General features: G+C 44.4%; 1 protein-coding gene across 3 annotated transcripts in view; it reads left to right on the top strand.

Moving 5' to 3' along the window:
* Nucleotides 1-12,982: 12,982 nt before the first annotated feature.
* The window catches only part of NAB1 (NGFI-A binding protein 1), a 43,287-nt gene continuing 33,943 nt past the window's right edge, over nucleotides 12,983-22,326 (top strand). Inside the window, exons 1-2 of one of the 3 annotated variants that reach the window (XM_075934191.1) lie at nucleotides 12,983-13,213; nucleotides 19,132-19,240. In XM_075934191.1, the coding sequence (XP_075790306.1) occupies nucleotides 19,172-19,240 (69 nt within the window). In that variant the 5' untranslated portion in view covers nucleotides 12,983-13,213; nucleotides 19,132-19,171. Of the gene's footprint in view, nucleotides 13,214-19,131; nucleotides 19,241-20,275; nucleotides 20,596-22,326 lie in introns of those variants that run through there. The other 2 variants (XM_075934192.1, XM_075934190.1) reach the window with 2 other exon arrangements.

The raw sequence follows: 22,326 nt of genomic DNA on the forward strand, positions 1-22,326 counted from the left end.
CTACCGTTACTCCTCGTGAAACGAGGAGTACCGGTAGTTCGGAATAGGCACCCTAGTCCGAACTACCTAGTTCGAGCCCCGTGTAGCCGCGCTACACGGGGTTCGAAGCAGCGGGGATTTAAAAATGGCGGCTCCCCGCTTATGCTAATGAAGCCCGGGAAATTCAAATCCCGGGCTTCATTAGCAAGTGCGGTATGCATACATTACCCTCCTAGTTCGAACTAGGAGGGTAGTGTAGACATACCCTCAGAGGTGCAGATACTTAGTAAATCTGAAGATCAGGCTTTAAGCACCTGACCCAACACCAATTAAATCAATGGGATTTTTATCAGTGATGTCACTTGGAGCAGAATTTGGAACCCAATCTGTATGCATCTCAGCTTCAATACCTGGAACATAGAGGCTACATCTATACTACACACTTCCTGCTCAAGAAGCCTTTTGTGCAAGAGTTTTTGTGCAAAAACTTCTTCCGCAAGAGAGCGTCCACTCTGCATGGACTCTCTTGCGCAAGAAAGCTCTGATGCCATTCACAGAATGGCCATCAGAGCACCTGTGCTTTTTCTCATAGGAAAAAGCTTCCTCTGGAGCATCCACACTTGCCTTTTTGTGCAATAGCTGCTGTGGTGCAGAAGAGTGTTATGCCTCATAAAAGGAGGTTTACCTACACCGGCAAAAGCCCTCTGTTCTGCTGTTTAACTGCTGATATAACCTAGTCTCCACTTGGAAGAAACACAAGGTAATGTGTTCTTTAGAAAGGACCACGGATGAGTCTATCTGAAACAAATATTTGCAAGGAAAGTCTAACTCCTGACATTTATGTACTTAGCAACAGACCTTCCTAGAATTCCAGAATGAGATAGTTGAGACAGAATTTGCAGAGATGGACAATCATTTGAGGTGTGGACGCTCCACATGTTTTTGCGCAAAAACCTTGCAGTGTAGACGTAGCTTAAATGAGAATTAATTAGCACTGTTCAACTTGTCCATCTCTGCAAATTGTGTCTCAACTATCTCATTCTGGAATTCTAGGAAGGTCTGTTGCTAAATAAATAAATGTCAGGAGTTAGACTTTCCTTGTAAATATTTGTTTCAGATAGGACCATAGACAAGTCTTTCTAAAGAACACATTACCTTGTGTTTCCCCCAAGTGGAGACTAGGTTATAGTACCCCATACAGAGACAGGTGATGTATTAATAATAAATACATAGTGAATCTAGAAGTTCCAGGAATTACTTCAACTATCACTTGTCAATGTGTAGTGTAGACCTGGCCTAAGATGCAGCCCTTGCTGCTAAGTGCACCTCTCAGTCAATGTATTGCAGAGTCTGTTTCTCATAATGAGTAGTGTTGTATTTACAAAGATAAAATATCCCATTAGTAAAAGTCAACAAACCTCCAAAAAAAAGTCAGTGCTTAAACTGGAGCCACTTCTTTCACTATTCCCTCTCACTCTGAGTTGTATTGTTGAATCCTCTGACCTTTGTCACAAGTGAGTATGAGGAGGTTTGTTTTGGCTGGAGTTAGACAGGCACAGGTGGTATCACCAGCTGTAAATTGGAAGAGGCACTTCCTGATTATGACCACTGCCTACACTGAAATCATTGCCAAGGGAGAAGATGCAGGAGACTGTAAAAGCCTTCTCCTTACTCAGAGAAAGAACCTGGAATGGGGTTGTAATTATACTTTGCAAGTTTATAGCTCCTCTCACCTGGGGATTCAAAGTTCTTCCCAAACATTAGGTTTTGCAAAACTCCTGTGAAGTAGATATATATTATCTACAGATGGGCAAACTGAAGTATGACATGATTTGAAACAAAACATTCAAACTGTGTGCCTAAAGTGAGGCACTGTGACGGGGCATCCCTACCCTGCACGGCGCCGCCCGCCGAGCAGGCGCTGCTCAGCACCGCGGCCGGGGCTGTCCGGAGGTGCGTGGCATGTTCTGGGGCTGCGCCATGGCGGACGGGGCCAGCCGAGGCGCGAGCATCGGCCAGACCGCGCCACACCGAGTGCGGGAGCAGGGCAGACGAGACTACCCCGCCCCCTGTATGTGCAATCGCACGAGGTGCCGGCGAAGGAATGCCGGCCCCGCCCCCTTCTGACGGGGGTTACGCAAAGGCGGCGGGACGGTTTAAAACGCCGCCGCCGTAACTAATGGGGGGGGGGGGAAAGAGGGGCGGAGGAGTGAGCCCCGGACGGACAGCCTGAAGGAGAAGGCTGCCAGAGGACCTCAGACGGCGACCTGCCCCTTTCCACGACCATGGGGGGACTCAGAGAGGGGCGGGCTGTAAAGGAGAAGGTAAGCCTCCCCACAGTGAAGTGTGGGGACGGGAAAAGGAAGCAGCCCAAGGCGGCCCCTTGCTGGGCGGTGGGCTGACGCGTTACGGCGGAAGCCCCGTCAGCTGGGTCAGTTTAAGTGGCGCGAGGCCGCGAACTGGGGAGACCTGGGGCGTGGGCGGGCGCCGGCAACCCCGATGATGAAAGGGCTGTATGCCTGAGGGGGAGCTGCGCGACGTCACAGGCACCTAAAAACCTCATATAATAGTGGGGGAATAAGAGTTGAGAGTGTTCAGCACAACCAGGCAGTTTTTTAGTGCCTAAATATGGATATAGACGGCTTCCCTATCTTGGGTAAAATCCTGTTCGTGCTGAAGTCAGTAGGAGTTTTGGCACTCCCTTCAAAGGAGCCAGGATTTCACCCTAGTTTTTAGGCAACCAAATTTGAAGTTGGTCTGAGTGACTTGTCTATGGTCACACATCGAGCCAGTCATCTTGGCTTAATAGCTAGGAATCCTGACTTCTCCCTCCTTGCTCTAATCTTCAGGTGACACTGTCAGACACTGTATAGATGCTTCATTTGAAGAAGCTGTTATTTTCAAATACAAGAATACAAAATTGTGTGTAGTTAAGTTTTTTTTATTAATAGGTTAAAGTTTTTAATTAGTTGTTGCTCATTTCCTTGAGCAATCACCTTCCTACAATGAAGGACTGTACTCCTGCCCCTTTCATGCCTTGTCTTTAAGGAACTTTAGGGTTGTGTCTACATTGGCAAGATTTAGTGCAAAAGCGGAAAAAACTCTTGCGTTTAGAGTATTTGCACTAAATCTTGCCAGTCTAGACGTAGCCTAGGTGTCTCACTTTTTATTCAGTGTCGGAAAATAGATGAGACTTGCAGAACTACATACGCCACACATGCGTGAAGCAGAGAGAGAGAGAGAGAGGCTATAGAATATACCCACCAATGAGCTGCTCTCCCACACATAGGGAGAGAGAAAGATTAAAAGATTAAAGTTACAAACTAAAAACCACCTCAGGGTACTGATGGGATCTAAATGACTGGATACTAAGCCAAACACCCACTCCTGCAGTGCAAAGCCACACTCGCTGTCATTCAATCCAGGTTTTTCCTCCCTCCCCCGCTTCACCACCTCTACTATTTTTACAGACCAAAGAATTAAATTTAAAAAAAAAAATCTTATCACTGAAAAAAGCTAGTGAGCAACTTGCATGGGGTTTAGAGGGTGGTGTTAATGCAACACACTTGCCTTGTACCTGTGTACCTAATAGCCATTGATGGACCTAAAGTCCATGAATCTATCTAGCTCTTTTTTTAACCCTGTTAAAGTCCTAGTCTTCACCATATCCTCTGGCAAGGAGTTCTACAGGTTGTGTGCTGAGTGAAGAAAAACTTCCTTTTGTTTGTTTTAAACCTGCTACCTATTAATTTCATTTGGTGTCCTCTATTCTTATATTGTGTGAATAAGTAAATAACTTTTCCTTATTCACTCTTTCCATACCAGTCATGATTTTATAGATATCTATCATATCCCCCCTTAGTCTCCTCTTTTCTAAGCTAAAAAGTCCAAGTCTTTTTAATCTCTCTTCATATGGGACCCGTTCCAAACCCCTAATCATTTTTGTTGCCCTTTTCTGAACCTTTTCCACTGCCAATATATCTTTTTTGAGATGAGGCAACCACATCTGTACGCAATATTCAAGATGTGGGTGTATCATAGTTTTATAGAGAGGCAATAAGACATTCTCTGCCTTATTCTCTATCCCTTTTTTAATGACTCCTAACATTCTATTTGCTTTTTTGATTGCCGCTGCACACGGAGTGGATGTTTTCAGAGAACTATCCACAATGACTCCAAGATCTCTCTCTTGAGTAGTTGTAGCTAAATTAGTCCCCATCATATTGTATATAGAGTTGGGATTCTTTTTTCTAATGTGCATTACTTTACATTTATCAACATTAAATTTCATTTGCCATTTTGTTGCCCAATTACTTAGTTTGGTGAGATCTTTTTGAAGCTCTTCAGTCTGCTTTGGTCTTAACTATCTTGAGCAGTTTGGTATCATCTGCAAATTTTGTCACCTCACTGTTTACCCCTTTCTATAGATCATTTATAAATAAGTTAAATAGGATGGGACCCAGGACGGACCCTTGGGGAACCCCACTATTTACCTCTCTGCACTCTGAAAACTTACGATTTATTCCTCCCTTTGTTTCCTATCTTCTAACCAGTTACCAATCCACAAAAGGACCTTCCCTCTTATCCCAAGACAACTTACTTTACTGAAGAGCCTTTGGTGATGGACCTTGTCAAAGGCTTTCTGGAAATCTAAGTATACGATGTCCACATATTTGTTGACCCCCTCAAAGAACATTAGCAGATTAGTAAGGCATGATTTCCCTTTACAGAAACCATGTTGACTCTCCCCCAACAAATTATATTCATCCATGTGTCTGACAATTTTATTCTTTACTATAAAAGCGGCGAGGAGTCCTGGGGCACTTTATAGACTAACTGAAGTGTTAGAGCATAAGCTTTCATGGGCAAAGACCCACTTCGTCAGATGATATGCATCTGACGAAGTGGGTCTTTGCCCACGAAAGCTTATGTTCCAACACTTCAGTTAGTCTATAAGGTGCCACAGGACTCCTCGCCGCTTTTGCAGATTCAGACTAACACGGCTACCCCTCTGATTCTTTACTATAGTTTCAACTAATTTGCTCAGTACTGATGTTAGACATACCGATCTGTAATTGCCAGGATCACCTCTAGAGCCCTTTTTAAATATTGGCATCATGTTAGCTATCTTCCAATCATTAGTTATGGAAGCTGATTTAAAGGTTAGGTTACAAACCACAGTTAATAGTTCTGCAATTTCCCATTTGAGTTCTTTCACAGCTCTTGGGTGAATGCCATCTGGTCCCGGTGACTTGTTACTGTTAAGTTTATCAGTTTGTACCAAAACCTCTTCTAATGACACCTCAATCTGGGACAATTCCCCAGATTTGTCACCTTAAAAGAATGGCTCAGGTTTAGGAATGTCCCCAATATCCTCATCCATGAAGACTGAAGCAAAGAATTCATTTAGCTTCTCCGCTATGACTTTATCATCTTTGAGTACTCCTTTAGCATCTCGATCAGCTGAGGGCCCCACTGGTTGTTTAGCTGGTTTCCTGCTTCTGATGTACTTAAAAAAAAATTTACTATTACTTTTTGAGTTTTTGGCTAGCTGTTCTTCAAATTCATTTTTGGCTTTTCTTATCATATTTTTACACTTAATTTGACAAAGGTTATGGTCCTTTGTATTTTCCTCACTAGGATTTGACTTCCATTTTTAAAAGATATCTTTTTATCTGTCACTGCTTCTTTTACCTCGTTAAGCCACAGTAGCACTTTTTTTGGTTCTCTTATTGTGTTTTTTAATTTGGGGTATACATTTAAGTTGGGCCTCTATTATGGTGTCTTTGAAAAGTTTCCATGCATCTTGCAGAGATTTTACTTTTGTCACTGTACCTTTTAATTTCTATTTAACTAACTTCCTCATTTTTGTGTAGTTCCCCTTTCTGAAATTAAATGCCACAGTGTTGGGCTGCTAAGGTGTTTTTCTTACCACAGGGATGTTAAATTTTATTACATTTCGGTCACTATTTCCAAGTGGACCAGTTATCCTCTTGAACCAGATCCTGCGTTCCACTTAAGACTAAATCAAGAACAGCCTTTCCCCTTGTGGTTTCCAGAACCAGCTGTTCCAAGAAGCAATCATTTAACGTATCAAGAAATTTTCTCTCTGAATCCCATCCTGAGATGACATGTACCCCGTCAATATGGGGATAATTGAAACCCCCCACTATTATTGAGTTTTTAACTTTGATAGCCTCTCTAATCTCCCATAACATTTCATAGTCACTATCACTGTCCTGATCAAGTGGTCGATACTATATCCCTACAGCAATATTCTTCTTAGTAGAGCACGGAATTACTATCCATAGAGATTCTATGGAGCATTTTGACTCACTTAAGATTTTTACTTCATTTGATTCTACATTTTTTTTCACAGATAGTGTCACTCCCCCACCAGCATGACCTGTTCTGTCCTTCCAGTATATTTTGTACCCTGGTATAACTGTGTCCCATTGATTGTCCTCATTCCACCAAGTTTCCGTGATGCCTAGTATATCAATATCCTCCTTTAAAACTAGGCACTCCAGTTCACCCATTTTACTATTTAGACTTCTAGCATTTGTGTATAAGCGCTTTATCACTATTTATCTATCTGCCATTTCCTGATGTTAGTCTCTTTTTTATTTAATTGTGTCTCATTTGATTTGATCCTACTTCCATCCTCTCCTCCTGACTTTAACATACAACATCTCTTTTAATAGACTCTCCCATAATAGATGGCTCTGTCCAATCCATATGCTCCTCTGCATCTGTCGGCTTTTCCTCAGTCCTTAGTTTAAAAACTGCTCTTCAATCTTTTTAATGTTAAGTGCCAGCAGTCTGGTTCCATTTTGGTTCAGATGGAGCCCATCCTTGCTGTATAAGCTTCCCCTATCCCAAAAGTTTCCCCAGTTCCTAATACATCTAAACCCCTCCTCTCTACACCATTGTCTCATCCATTGAGACTCCAAAGCTCAGCCTGCCTACCTGGCTCTGTGCGTGGAACTGGAAGCATTTCAGAGAACGCTACCAGAGAACATCCTGGATTTCAATCTCTTTCCTAGCAGCCTAAATTTAGCCTCCAGAACCTCTCTTGGCCATCTGTTTCTATGAAGGGGAGGCTCAGGATAGTTACAGTAAAGTTGTTGTAATTCCAGATTGATTTTAATTGGTAGAGTTGCATGGGGGAAGATTGCACAGCCCCTTCCCACATTTTGTGTAGTTCTGACTAGTTCTATTAGGCCAGGGGTCTCCAAACTACGGCCCGGGGGCCGGATGCGGCTTGCGAGGCCCTCTCATCCGGCCCGTGGAGACCTTTTTGGATTCAAAGGCAGAAGAAGTGAGATTGTTTCAAAACCCATTTGAAGCAGATGTGGCCAGTTGCCCAGATGAACTGCAGCTGGAAGTCATTGAGTTGCAAGCAAATGACCTCCTTAGGGACAAGTTCAAAATAGGACTGGTGGGTTTTTACCAGTTTTTGCCCAAGGAAGACTTTCCTAATGTCAAAACTTTTGCATCAAGGTACCTTTCAATCTTTGGAACAACATACCTGTGTGAACAAACATTTTCAAGAATGAAATACGTGAAGAACAATTTGAGAACAAACTTGTCCGATGATAATCTCAGGTCACTGTTGATGTTAGGGACAACAAATCTAAAGCCAGAAATGTCTATTTTGGCATCCAGGAAACAATTTCACCATTCACACTAATACAGGTGTTCATGTGTAGTGTATGAATGTGTTATTAAATAATAACTGAATAAAATAATATTAAATAAATAATTAAAAACAACATCCATGTTTTGATTGTTTTTTATTTGGACCTCAAGTGTGTAGTCGGCCCCCGAACTGCTGTTTGATAGTTAATGCGGCCCTCGGGCTGAAAAGTTTGGAGACCCCTGTATTAGGCCCTCAGAAAATGCATATTAAACTCACTCACAGTTTTGCCTCCCTTTTTGTAACTCTTGGGGGTATATTTTACCTAGCATACGTGCACATTTTCCCTTTTAATGAGATGACATTCAATTGCCAATCTCCCAAGAACACACTTGGAGTCCTTCCTGAGTGACATCAGCACCAGTGCAACCTCCTGTTGGTATGATATGGCAGGCAGGAGTGTGGACTTGGCAGAAATTGTGGTCAAGCATTTGCATTTATGTCTGACTCACAATTGATGACAATGGAATTTTGTGGCTGTAGGCTTGTTCATCTGAGTCCTCCTTACTTCCATATACTTTCCCATATTCTCAACAGTGAAAATACTGCTAGCCCTTGTGGAGTGTTGCTGTTTGTGTTTGAGTGGTGGAGGAGATCATGTGATTGTGGTCACCCGGGTCAAACAACAGCTGGAAGTTGCTCATAGTGCCAGTAACATTTGGGTTCTATTTTTAAAGTCTATGAAATTTTAAAGAAGGGAATATATACATATAAGCTAAGTTGCTTTGACTCCCTTCCATTCTCCATGGAAGAAGACCATCCATTTCCCAAGTAATATGCACAGCCTTTACAGAACAGTTTCTGTTAATTTAAACAGGCCTGGCAAAATACCACACGTGTAGAGCTTCGGAAGGAATGGTGTTGAAGATCATTAAATAACTAATGTTGATAAAGCCCTGTGAGATCCTCAGGTGAACAGTGCCATGCACGAGAAAGTAGTATTTTGTTATGAATCACGTACTTGCAGAGTTCTCAGTTTATTTCCCTAAAAGGACTGAAGTGACTCAAAGCCTGATAAAGATCATTATTACTACAAGGTTTGAATTAATCCTTTAACAAATTCTCAATCATAATTAATAATAATAATAATAATAATTATGCCATTTTATCGACAACCAGATGATAACCAGATTATCGAGGGAAATTCTTTGGCCTCTCTTTATACAGGAGGTCACATTACATAGTTGTAGCAGTCTCTTCTGGCTTTATATTCTATCGATCTATATTTTGAAAATCAATAGGAAAATTCACACTACAATGCTGCTGAGACTTCTTCCTGTCCTGCCATTCTGATCAGACCTCCCTGGCTTCCACCCTCCCATCATGTTAAAACTTCTCTTCATTGTAACTCTCTGCAGAGCTCTGATCTGCCTACATCTCTGCCCTCATCAACTCCTACACACCACTCCATTCTCTAGTCTCCACCCAAGCTTCTCTCATGATTGCTCCTTTTGTCTACTTCACCCACTCCTTATACTTTGCACTTTTGTGTTCACTCCTCTGGTTGGAACAGCCTGCCGCTTAATATTCATGATGCACCCTCTTTCATAAACGTTTTTGCTACACACCTGTACAGTGAGGCATTCCAGCTATCAAAACCACACCCTGTTCTGTGTCTGTATATGTTCTGCACTGTGTTACACTAGCTTATACTTGTGTGTGCCTTTAGAGCAGGGGCAGGCAAGATCTGGCCTGTGGGCCGAATCTGGCCCAACAACCCTCCGGATCCGGTTTGCAGGCCCAGGCTTAGCCAAAGAGTTGGCAGGGCCCACGGTGGCACGCTGTGGTTGGCTGTGCCACACAGCCGAGTGGCTCCTAGCCAGGGCAGCGAGCAAGCGGCCAGGAGGCGGGCAGTGGGCAATGTGGGACCCTGAAGGCACAGGTCGCAAGGCAACCACCTTACTCTCCTCGCCCTAAGGCTGGGCCTGCACAGGCCACCCGGCAGAGACCCTCAGGAAGAGAGCAACCAGGTACTTCAGAGCAGCCCCATGCCACTTTAAGTGTCTGGCTGCTCCCCATGGCTCTGCTCTGAGTACAGGGGGTCATGGGTGGGGAGGAGGAGGCTTCACATGCTGCCCCTGCCTTCCAGTAGAATCTCTCTGCTCCTACAGCCTGGGACTGTAGCAGGCAGGGAGCCTGCCCTGGAATCCTGCAGGGCTGCTGGCTGTGAGCCCAGCCAGAGCCTGCCTCTAGCACCCCAGTCCCTCCTTCCCCCCCAATTCCCTAGCCCAGGCCACCACCACCTCCTGCCCCAGGTCATCACCCATCCGCTTTGCACCCCGTCCCCCAGGTCACAATTCCCTCCCAGACACTGCATCCCCTCCTACACTCCTTCCCCCAGACCAGAATCCTTCCCAGCATTCATACGCCCTCCCCAAATTTGCATCTCAAACCTCTGCCCAAACTTCTTTGCCCAAACTTCCTCTCAGACCCCACATCTTCTCCTGCACCCAAGTCCTCTATCATGAGCTCTCTTCTGCACCCAACCTTCATCTCAGACCCTACACCTGCTCCATAGAAAAGTGTGGCCCTTGACCATTACCAAAATCTTGGAGTGTCCCCCATCAAAAATTATTGCCCACCCTGCTTTAAACTGTCAGCTCTCTAGGGCATAAACTCTTAATAGGCACTGTCATCTATTCAGCACATCCCACGCATTGCAGTGTTATGGACACTTGGCACTATATAAATGATAGATAATAAAAACCATAAATGCATATGCAATTAATTTTCTGTCTTCATAATTAAAAGCAAACAGTTTGAGTGTTTTCTTCACACACATTAATAGCATCCCCAAGAAATATGTTTAAAACATACATTTGAAATAATAATTATGTTATGACCACTAGTAGTTGTGACCTACCAGAAATAAACAGACTGTAATGAGGAGGTGAAGTGCCACAAACGCCCTCACATTGTGCTCTTCCTCCTCATCCTCCTCCCCACTTTATCTCTTCTGGTGGCAGTCAGGGAAGCTGGGAACCAAACCGTGGGAGACATTCTGCTTGAAGCTCTTAAGGGAGCTGTACCAGCTGCTGTGTTGGCAGCCCTGCAGTTTTGCTGTCTCGTCTTCCTGAATATAATTGCTTGCTTGCTTGCTGTTGATTTTTCTTTGATTCTATGGAACTTGTATATGGTTATTAATCTGAGATTCAGATCTTATACAGACTCATGATAACCTCTGAGGTTTGGGAGATGGGGACAGGGTTAGAATAAAAGGAATTAATCCCATACACGTTCTTGTGTATATTACATGCTGCTGCTATATCATGTGTGTATTTAGCCTGTTTTAAGAAATCAGACATAAAATGAAAGACATAGATTATGCTCTCAAGATCTGTGCAATAAATGGGGAAGGAAGGGAAAGCCACCTTGGCAAAAATACTCACTGTTGCTTTCCCAGGGTCTCCCTCCCCATCCAGAGAGCACTTGGTAGGGTTGGGATCCATGCAGAGGGAAGAGAGCGAAGCTGGGCAGGTAGGAGGGGCTGTGTGGACTGGGGCTATAACTAGGGGGACACAGATCTCCCATTCCGTACACCCACGTACACACCCTGCAACCATACAGAGCTCAAATTCAAGGTATATTATTTTTTCTGCAGAGCCCCAGTCACACTATTTAAGATTTTGCAGGGGAGGGGAGAGGTTATCTGAGATTCTAGGGGCTATTTAGGCATCTGAAAATTCTATAGTTTTTTGGTTTGCTTGGTTTCTGCAGATAACTTAGAAATTAGCTGACAGGAGCACCATATCTAATTCTTAGCTAAAAAAGAGAATTGAATAAATATTAGCAAGGGAGCTGGGCAAGGTGGGGGCAGCTCTGTGCTCCTAGAAAGGGTAGGGTCTTGGGCAGAAGGAGTAGGGCGTGGGCAGCCAGCCCTCAGTGCCACCTGGAGTGCACTGCACTGCTTCCTCCCTCCCCCGGCTCTTAGAGCCACCCAAAGCATGCTGCATGGGGCTCCAATGCAGATTCAAAGAACCCGGGGCTCCAGTTGCTGCTGCTACCATAGTACCTGGAGCAGCCGGGAGCCCCAGGATCTTTAAAATCACTGGGCCCCAGGGCAGTTGTCCCCTTTACCCCATACACACACACATACACACCCATCAACAGTCCTGAATATTAGACCCACTCATCTCTAATAGTAACTTGTTCTCACACTTTGTGGGAAGTCACTTAAGGGAGACTGGTTAGGTTTAAAATTTTAATGTATATTCTGATTTTGTTACTAACTCTTGAATACAACAGTTGAAACAACTAGAAAAATCTAGATTACTTTCTATCACTTTTTTGCAGTTCACCAAGTGTGGAACCAGATCATTTAATGTTTGGAAACATTCTACTAGGGCAAAGCTTTGTGAGTTTATACTGCACCTGCTTGGAGCTGTAGGGACATTATCCCACTGCAAATAACAGACTAGAAACTGACTTAAATGGGTGTGAAACTGAGACTTTCAAGTCACTTTTGCCAACTTCAAATGTTCAGAAATAAATCAGGCTCAACAAAAATTATGAGATTTGCTCTAAAATCATGAGATTATGTAAAATAGTAGTCTGGGAGCTCTTTTTATTTGCCTTCTGCTTTTTAAGTCTTTAGGGTGCATTGGAGGGTTTCATTTTGAAGCTTTGCCACAGCCACAAGGGCTAGAAACGTAATTTTTCTTTAAGATTAAAGGCTGAAATCATCACATGTCTACTAGCCTCCAGGCGCTGGGGGCTTTAAAGAAAGCAATAATTATTGCTAAACTTGTAATAAAATGATAATAGTTGGCAACTCTGCTTTCACTTCTGTTGAAAGTCTAGTTACTTTCCAGAAGGCTCTTAAGAACAACACCACAGTGACTGAGTTGCTGTTCTCACAGGAGAATATTTAAAACCAGACTGAAAGAAAATTCCATTTTTTAAAGCTGAGAAAAAAAATCAACACTTCTGAGGTATCTCAGTACCACTGCAAGCAGAAAGGAAAATAAACAAGCACAGCAGCTTTGTAAAGTTCTTTATCTTGAAAGAAAGTTGGAGTGTTAAATCTTCTAGTAAAATCAAATAAAACTTCTATTGCGATCAGCACCTCCAGTATCAGATATTTTAAAAGTGCTCAAACTATACACTTCATACTTAAATGTCTGAACCATCTGCACCATCTTATCCTGGAGAAATAGTCTAGACATTGTGAGGCGTTTGCACACCATGGTGATGAGACCACAAATATCCCTGCTGCAGCTGGAGCCCAAGCCATGCAGTCACATCTGGGCCAGGAGGTCTACCCCAGGAGCATAGAGGCTGGGGACAGATCATGGCAGTCAGCTGGGGGCTAGAGCCGGGCTGTCATGGCCAGATGGAGGTATCTGCCGCTACCAGCCCCAATCACTATCCAAGGTGGGCATGCACAAGCGTCCCCTACAGTGCGCCTTCAGCCAGCCCTTTAAACAAGCAGAGTGTCCCAGCCAGCTCCTGCTGGAGCCCAGCCGGTTCTGACTGGATCCCACCACTTTACTTTCACCTCTGGTTAAAGGTGAAATAGACAAAGACCATCTTGACGTGAGTAATTATGTATCTGTAAAATTTTGAATTAATTTTTCACGTGAATTTAAAAAGTTGCGTGTATTTTGGGAATGACAAAAGAGCCATAATTGGTTCCATACTGAGCAATAGCTGGCTCAAGAGCCATAGATTTCTGGCCCCTGCCATACACCCTGCAGACGGGTTCCTGTTTTACAGGCAACTACCAACCCTTTCTTATCTTAATCACCCTACCTCTGTTTGTCAACAAAATACTGACTCTTTGCCCCAGAGGCACCTATCTTCTGCATAACTCCCATTCCACACTAATGCCCAAGCTGTAGTTAGGAGTTCTGCCTGGGAGCATAACTCCTGCATGAAAATGGGAGGAAGGAGGAACCTTCAGCTCCCCCCAAATGACATCCCTGCACAGCTCCCCTTTGTGTCTGGGATCCCTGCAGTAGCTACGGTTGAGGGTTGAGGGCTCTTGGTTGCAGAGTGGCATTAAACCTTTGAAACAATACCACAAGGGGTTGGGTTTTTTTTTGCAGGTGAATCTGTTTCATTCTTTGAGGGATGCAAGAAACCCAGGCTGTGTCTAGACTACATGGCTCCGTCGATGGAGCCATGTAGATTAGGATTATAGGCAAAGGCAAATGAAGCCGCGATTTAAATGATCGCGGCTTCATTTACATTTACATGGCTGCCGCGCTGAGCCGACAAACAGCTGATCAGCTGTTTGTCGGCTCAGCGTGCTAGTCTGGATGCTCCCCTGCCGACATCAAAGCCCTTTGTCGGCAGCCCCGTTATTCCTCGTGGGATGAGGTTTACCGGGGCTGCAGACAAAGGGCTTTGATGTCGGCAGGGGAGCGTCCAGACTAGCGCGCTGAGCCGACAAACAGCTGATCAGCTGTTTGTCAGCTCAGCACTGCAGCCATGTAAATGTAAATGAAGCCACGATCATTTAAATCGCGGCTTCATTTGCCTTTGCTAAAACAACAAATCTACATGGCTCCGTCAACGGAGCCATGTAGTTTAGACGTACCCCCAGTGACCTGATAGAACAATCAGGGATTTTAACTTACACCTTCCTGCAGCACTTCAGCATGTAAATTACACCCACCCAGACATCCTTCTGGGTCGGTAGAGCAGGTGTAAGGAAGTTCAAGTCAGTCTGTTTGCATGAAAGTGGTTCTAACACACCCTTTTAGGCATAGTTTCTGAATTTCAACCATAAACTGTCAGGCTGAATGCACAAAGTACTGGCTAAAATTCTATGTCCTGGATTACACAGGAAGTCTGACTAGATAATCATAATAGTCAGAGCCATTCCGACCATAGGGTGATGGGGGGCAGCCGCCTCAGGCCTCAATCTTTGGGGAGCCCTACAGCAGCTGCCGAAACCAGCTTATTGATGGAACCTGCAGGGCCCAGGGTGGCCTGGGTGATTCCCTGAGGAGTCTGGTATAGGGCAGCAGCAGCTGTGGGTCTTCCCCACACTCAGCATGGCAGTGGGATCCGGTGCATCTCAGCAGCTTGCTCTGCTCTACCACTCATCTCCCAAACTGCTGCCCTCCACTTCACTCCGGCAGTGGGAAGTAGAGTGCTATGGCCCTTGCCCCAGCCCACTCCCCCAAGCCTTGCATTGCTCAGAAGAGTGGAGCAGGCAGGGGTGTCTGTTTCCTAGTGCCGCAGTGAAGCGGAATGCAGTGGACTGGGAGAGAGGTGGCAGAGTAGGCTGCTAAGTGACTCTGGCTCCTGCCACTGTTGTGAGTGCGGGGATGGGGGAATCCCGTGGTGCTGTGCCTGGCCCCTCTCCAGTAATCTTGTTGCTTGAGGGAGGGGGCTTTGGAAAAGGGATTTGATAGGAGCGAAAAGGGGACAGAAGAGGGGCAGGACTTGGGGGAAGGAGTGGAGAGATGCAAGGTAGGGCCTAAGACAGGGGTGTTGCCCCAGGCTCTGAACCCTGCTACAGATGGCCCTGATAATGGTCTCTACTAGCTGTAACATCTCTGAAAATTAGCCCACAACTTGTACACACTTTAAGAAGGGAAGTCTGCAACAGATGTGAAGTGCTATTATGCTGCAGGTGTAGTATCGTTTGGGCTGAGCTTGTAATAAACAGGGTAGTGGATCTCACTGAATTTTGTTTCCAGTCTTTGACATTTTCTCTGTTGCTCCTTCTGAATGCTTTAGGCATGTTACAACTAGTGAAAATACAAAATGTAAACCAAACAAAACCAAAAAAGAACAGGTCTTCTGATGAAGAGTCCTAAAATCCCAGCGCCAGTTTCCTAAGGAAGAGTCCCAAAACCCCCATCAGGAGGGACAGTAAACAGATCCAGGGCACCCCTGAGATCAGAAAATCCTTTGGTAGGGTCAGCTTTCATCCTGTGTCATTGCATGAGATATGATCAGGACACAATATGGGCTTCTCCCTTAAAGCATTGCAAAAGGCAGTTTTACCCTGCTTTCTGTTGGGAAGTGCTATGGGCCTGGTTGTCATTTCACCTGCTCCAAGCTTTCTCCCTTCTATCCCAAGATCTAATTGTGTTGGAAGGCATGTAAGACAAGCTTACCTCATGCTCATTCCTTCCCTCCGCATTGAGGGCAACCCAGGAGAAGGTTGTGATTTTACCCACCCAGAAGGTGTGGCTAAGTGTTCTGAGCACCAGATTGAAAAAATAAAACACTGCAATCACTGGTTCAAATGGTCTGGAGGAATTAATTTAGTTATTTTCCCTTCCAGAGTAGATAAAGCCAGTTCCATACAGTTTGATATATGAACATTTTGCATAAATCCTTTGTATGTTAGCACCATGTGGATTTTAAAGAACTGCACATTCTTTGTAAGGGTAAAGGTTTATTGCAATGTCTTTGATCAAAATTTCACTCCCCACGTTGTTGTGCAATGTTACTGCCTCTTTCCCCAGAGGTGGCTGCATTTCTCTTGTGCTGTACATATAGTGTTTAAAGCATTTGGGATGAAAGTGCTACTGAAGTTTGATTATCATATTTTACAGCTTTAATTATCATTATTGTAGTGCCTAAGGGCATATGCAAAACCATTTTGAGTGGGAGGAGAGACGGTAGCACTGTGAACATGTTTGTGGTTTTGCAGGGCAATGCACAATCGCATTTTCTCATGGGAACCATGCAGTATGCCAGAAGAAAAGCTGCATACACCTCTGTGACTAGTCCATTAGTAGACTCATGGCCCAGACCCAACGGTAAAGGGTATTACAACAGCCATTTCCATATGAAATAAGACTTCTTCTACTTCCATCCCCTGCAGCTGTCTTAAATACAGTGATTGTCCATTTCTGTGCATGCACCTCCGGCCTACGCTTGATGCTTTTTCTCTGGCAAAACTGCCTGTTAAGTCAGTGGCAGTTTTGCCTGAGGAATGAGTTCAGGATTGAGCAACCACTAGTTTGTGGCACTTTGTTAGACTGAAAACAGCAACTTCTATAGTAACCTGCCTATTTCTTGATCTCAGTTCATAAAGCAAGTTGAGCTTGCACTCCTTCTGAACTCCTACCCATCCATATTATGTATGTGTGGGTGGAAGGAGAGACAATGAGAAAAACAGAGGGGCCTTGTGTAGCTTGCTGGCATTCAAAGGATCTGGATCATAAACATTCAGGCAGAATTTGCCATAGGAACCTGATTATTACAACAGGGCTTTGAAAATAATTATTAGCACTGACTATATCACAGAATAAAAATAAGACAGTTACTTAGTCTTGCTTTTGCTGAATATTATTTAGAAGGCTTAGAATACTTCGATCTTCAGTCCAGTTGAAGAGGGAAAAGCTACCTTCAGAGAAAAGGGATGAAGACACTTTTAGAGAGTGAGGAAGCACTATCACTAGGCACAAGGAAGTTCACCATGAAAACCACCTGTTCACCCTCTCTCAAGGGAAAGATTATTGTTCCCTCTTTTAACCTGGATTGTTAGTGAATATTTGGGGGTCTTGTGGGTTGTTTCTATTAAGAGAAGTAATTGATGACAGTTTCAGGTGTTTCTTTGATGAAATTCTGTTTATTTACAAAGAAGAATTATATTAAAAAAAGAAATACACACTTTAGTTTTTCTGAATGCAGTAGAAATGAAACAGGAGGCAGTTTCTTTGTTCACAGTTCCAAATCTTTTCAGCTAGCACTCTGCCCAAAAATCTCTCTTGTTGTTTTCTCTCAGGATCATGCTATAAAGTATTTCTTTTGCAGTTTCCTGGATTTCTGCCCCTTTCTCTGGTTGCTTTTGGGTGATTGGACTTACAGACACACACCTCTTGACCAAACATCCTCTTACTGATCCCCTAGTTGCATACAATCCCCAGAAAAATGCCTCTATCCACTTAGCTCAGCTTCTGACTAACATTGCATGTGACCTGTGTTTTGAGCAGTGGCTTATAACGTTTCAGCTATCTTACTCCAAAAAAGAGATTAACAGATTTATCCTGTATGATGGGTATCATCATGCCCATCAGTGTTTCACCGAACTTCATCACAACAGTATTGGTTATTTTGCTAAGGTTGCTGAAATGAGCTTTATCTTTTACAAACTTCTTTACATCACATATTGATTTTCACATGCCCTTAATTTTGTAGTCGGTGCGGTGGATAATCTACCATTGGTTTCCTGAATAAGTCCCTTTAAAAGCTGTCAGACACAACTGTTGAAAAACTGAAAAACTCAGTTTTGTTTGAATGTGGTTATCAAAGGTTTAGCTCATAACTCATATTCTTAGCAGGCAAGCCCATATGCAAATGAACAAGTATGAATTTTAGTAGCATACTGATAACCAATGTAGTAATTTTAAGGCAACGGAAAATGCTCTCTAAAAACAAAAGAAAGAGCCAAGTTTCTCCTATTTAAAAAAAATATGTAGCCTACAATTTGCAAGAAAGGAATCCGTATTTGAGGTGAGCACCTAACACCAGTTAAACTTGTTTTATTGAGTTTCTAAATTTTCTGTTTTGCTTTTTCATTCTTTCCACTTTGTCCTTTTTGCACTCTTGTACACGAAACAGGGTTTATAATAATTTCATATGTTCAAACTATTCTTTACTCAATTTCTTGGCCTTGCATTTTGAATATTAGCTATTGTATACTATATCATTTTCTCTCTATACAGTTTACTTGGTTTGAAGATATTTTATATAAAAATCCGTAAAATTAAAAATGAACTTCTAATGAAGCTGTAAAGCAGGAGTACAGTTCTATTCTTGTTATTCAGTGTAGCCTAGTATCACATAAAAGTGGTGAGCCAGGACAAAATGCTTCATCTTGGTATTGAACAAAAAGAAATCCGTTTTCTGTGTTTTGTTTTTGTCAAGTTTTCACAGAAAAGAAAAATCTATAAAAAGGGGAATCAATTCACCATATTCTAATCAAACTAGAACACAAAGAGGCTAGAAACTATTCCTTCAAATAGCATTGCAGCTGTCATGATTAGATGGCATTATTAAAATCAAGGAGACAGTACACAATAGCCTTGCTGAAATATTTTGATACACAAAAAAGGGATGTTTTTTTTATTCTCTATGCGCCTAGTTTTTGCTGGTTCCATTAAAAATATTATTTTTATTCATTGCATAGTTAATGTATGTAACAAATTAATCTTTTACATTAATGTATGTCTTGCATCACATACTTTAAGGAAATTATACTTAAATTACCAGTCTGATTCTTTATCTCAACCAGTAAAATTCTCTGTAAAAAAGAGACTGCATTCCATTCACAAATGGAAAGAACAATTTCATATAAAGCACTTTACCATTATCAGTAAAATAATGTTACAATTAACTACAAATACTTGTTACTTTTATAAAACTTTGACTTTTTATTACTGGCATGATTTATTACTAGTTAAGAATAAATGTATATTTACAGTCACTGACATGTGAAAGGAAAAAGAGGACTCAGTCATTGATTGTTGACTTGCTTTCAGATCTAGACAAAAGGAACTATGGCTAAATCTAATATACTGGATGCCAATTGACTCAAGATATGGAGTTTTTCCCCTTCTAAGTCCCCCCCTTTGGATACAACTCCTGTTGGTAAGTGATTGAAGGCCTATGTGTAACTGGTTTGGTTCTTAGTAAGCCTTAGCACCATCACAACTGTAATTAATCATCATCAACAACAACAGAATTATAATCAGCTGCATCTTTGTTGGTAGTCTCAGATAAGAGGGCAGGAACTGGCAATCCAAGTCAAATGAGTTCCATCTCCTAGATGTGGTTCTTGTGTGTTAGGTGTGGAAGATTGATGTAGGAATGCCTGCACTGTGGGTATCTTGAAGCATGCTTTGGATAGGTAATTTCATTCCTAAAGGTTTTGTGTCAGCTACACCAGACTAACACGGCTACATTTCTATCACATTCCTAAAGGCGACCACAGTGGCACGTATAAGCACTATTTTCACTTGAAAGAGAAGCACAGGCACTTCACTGTCCAGACTGATTTTCAACCACGTGCTAGCAGAGACTCCTGTTCAGCTCTACGCTTTGCTACCTTCACATTTGCTAAATCTTCCAGGGCCCACTGCAGAGACCCCCACGGCAGAACCTGCCATCTTCCCTGTGAACTTGGGAGGAGGAAGATCGGTCAGACACCCCCAACCTGCCCGAGCGGGAACGCTCAGAAGTGCCCAGAATAATGTCTCTTTCCGGCAGCCTGCCTGCCTCGGCCCTTTGGCTAGAAGAATTCACTAAGAAAAAGAGGCAAAAGCGGCAGCTCTGCGGCCGGCCGGGCCGGGCCCGAGTTCTTGGCTGCAGCCGCCGCCCCGGGCAGCGTGAGAGTTTCTGGCTGCCCTGGGAAAGCGGTGACACGGTGTTTCCAGCCGGGGGCAGGGAGCAAAGGCGAATCCTTGCAGGGGGCGGCTTGCAAGAGGCTCCCGGCAGCAGCCGGTTCCCGCGGCTCAGGGGCGCCCGGGAGCTTTTGCTCTGTGCGGGGCCCGGGCGGGGCGGGGGTGTCACTTGCCAGCAGAGCAGCGATCGCCCCGCGCAGCTCGGCTCCGCCCCGCCGCCCCCACCCCTCCGCGGCCCACGCCAGGATCTGCGTCACGCGGCCGCGCGTGGGAGGGCGCCGGAGCGCGGCGCATGGAGCAAGAGCGGAATCTCCCCATGTGACCGCGCGGGGAGGGGGCGGCGGGGGCGGGAGGCGGCTCCCTCCGGCCCGCCCTCCCGTGCGCGCAGCCCGCCCGCCCGCCGAGCCCCGGCCAGGGAAGAGGTGGAGGGGCCCGGCTGGCCCACCCGCCCCGTCCATGGGAGAGGAGGAGCCTGGGCTGGCAGCGCGCAGGCAGGGGGGGGCTTTGGCAGTAACTTCGGGGCTGAGTCGGCAGCGGCGGGGCAGGACGGAGGCAGCCCCCAGGCAGCAGCCGGCGGCGGCAGCATCCTCCTCCGGCTGCGAAGTACGTATGGTAACGCGCCCCCGGGCGCGGACACCGCTGGTGCGGGCGCGCCGCGCTCTGCCCGCTGCAAAACTTGGGCTGCGCTGCAAAGTCTGGGCTGGGGGCAGCGCGTGCAGCCCGCCCGCGCGTGGGGCTCGCCCGCCTGGCACTTTCCGAAAGTGCGTGTCGCGTGCGGCGCGGGAGCGTGGCGAGATAGTCGCGCGCGCGCGCGTGAAAATCGGTGTCTGCATGTGCATGTGTAGGGGGGGTCCGAGGGCCTGCCTGAGCTATTGCAAGGGAAGTGGAAAAAGTTACTCCGCCTGGCTTAGGTGCTCTCGGATGCTGGGAGGCGAGAGGAGCTGTATAGTCCCCTGGAGAGTTGCTGTAGAGACATTCAGGACGAGAAGAAGCCGGGGGGGGGGGGGGGAGGGGAGAGAAGGCTAAAACGGACTGCAAAAAGGGGGGAAAAAAAAAAGCTGCTTCTCTGCCCTGTGGGGTGTTTTCGTTGCTGCCGCTGAGTTTATTCCTGCTGCTGCTGCTGCTGCAGATTGCCGGAAGGAGAGGGCGGATTCATGTGTGTGTGGGTGATTCCCAGAGAAATCCAGTGCAAAAGGGATGAGGGAGTAGGCGGAAAGTACAGAAACATCCTTGCATTGTCTGTTCCCTCGGAGTTGGGGGAGGGGGTGCAATCCCAGCCGCACCAGTTGAGTGCCTGGGGTGTGAGGTTGTGGGCTCCGTGCCGCAAAGCTCCGCCTAGTAGAAGGATTTTTGCAGTTGCACAAATAGTTAATGTTTTTACTTATAAAAAGTACTGCAAAGGTTAACTTACTGCTTCGTGAGTTGTTTTGTCTGGACTGGGCGTGTTGTATCTAATTGCTAAAAAAACCACTAAATCTCTCTCTTGGTATTGTCTCTTCACAAATAGCCTCATCTGATCTGCAGAAACACAATTAGGTAAAAATAAGTGCAATCGTTTTATGCTTGGGTGTCAGTTTTACTTCATATCCAGTATATACACCCACATGAAAAGTAATAGTGTGTGTGTGTGTGTGTGTGTCATTAATAGAAAATCAAACCTGCAAAGGTCATGTGTCATTTTAGAGGTCTCCAGAATTTAAATTAAACTGTTGGGTTACTGGTTCTAGATGTCTTGTTTCTCCCAAATTTAGGGATTGTAAGTCTTTTTATACCTATTTAAATATAAAATTGAAAAATATTTTTCTGGTACTTGGTTGGTTTGTTTTTCCTTTCAAGCCATTTGTGTTATGATCTAGCTTTCACCATAGTTGTGTGGAAGAATGGACATCAGAACTGTAAATTTGGTTGTAACTAATATCTTGGCAGCCATAAACAAAATTTGCTGGATTACCTTGGTATAGCCATTTTTTTTCAAGTACCTTGTCTTAAAGTTTCAGAATATCATGTTGATGCACATCTTCCTGTATCTGACTATGGAATTTATATTTAATAGACTGCATTTGAGAATCATCTTAGAATTTTTTTTAATGTTTTGGCACAATCTTGTCTTATCACTTTCTAAGTCTGGTTATTGCAACTTGCTTCCCTGATTAAGTCTTTTAGAAAGATTTACTGTAGAAATATCAGGAGAGCTAGCTGATGTTGCATATTCAAGTCTGAATTGAGTTTGTCTTCAGAGACCTTTCAAAACATCAACAGTTGGTGAAACTGTATTATAGAATAATCACTTTTTTTATATGCAGGACTCTACTTTTGAGGACTGTTGCAATAACT

This window comes from Pelodiscus sinensis, chromosome 7 (assembly GCF_049634645.1).
Source record: "Pelodiscus sinensis isolate JC-2024 chromosome 7, ASM4963464v1, whole genome shotgun sequence".
In the NCBI taxonomy this organism is placed as follows: domain Eukaryota; kingdom Metazoa; phylum Chordata; order Testudines; family Trionychidae; genus Pelodiscus; species Pelodiscus sinensis.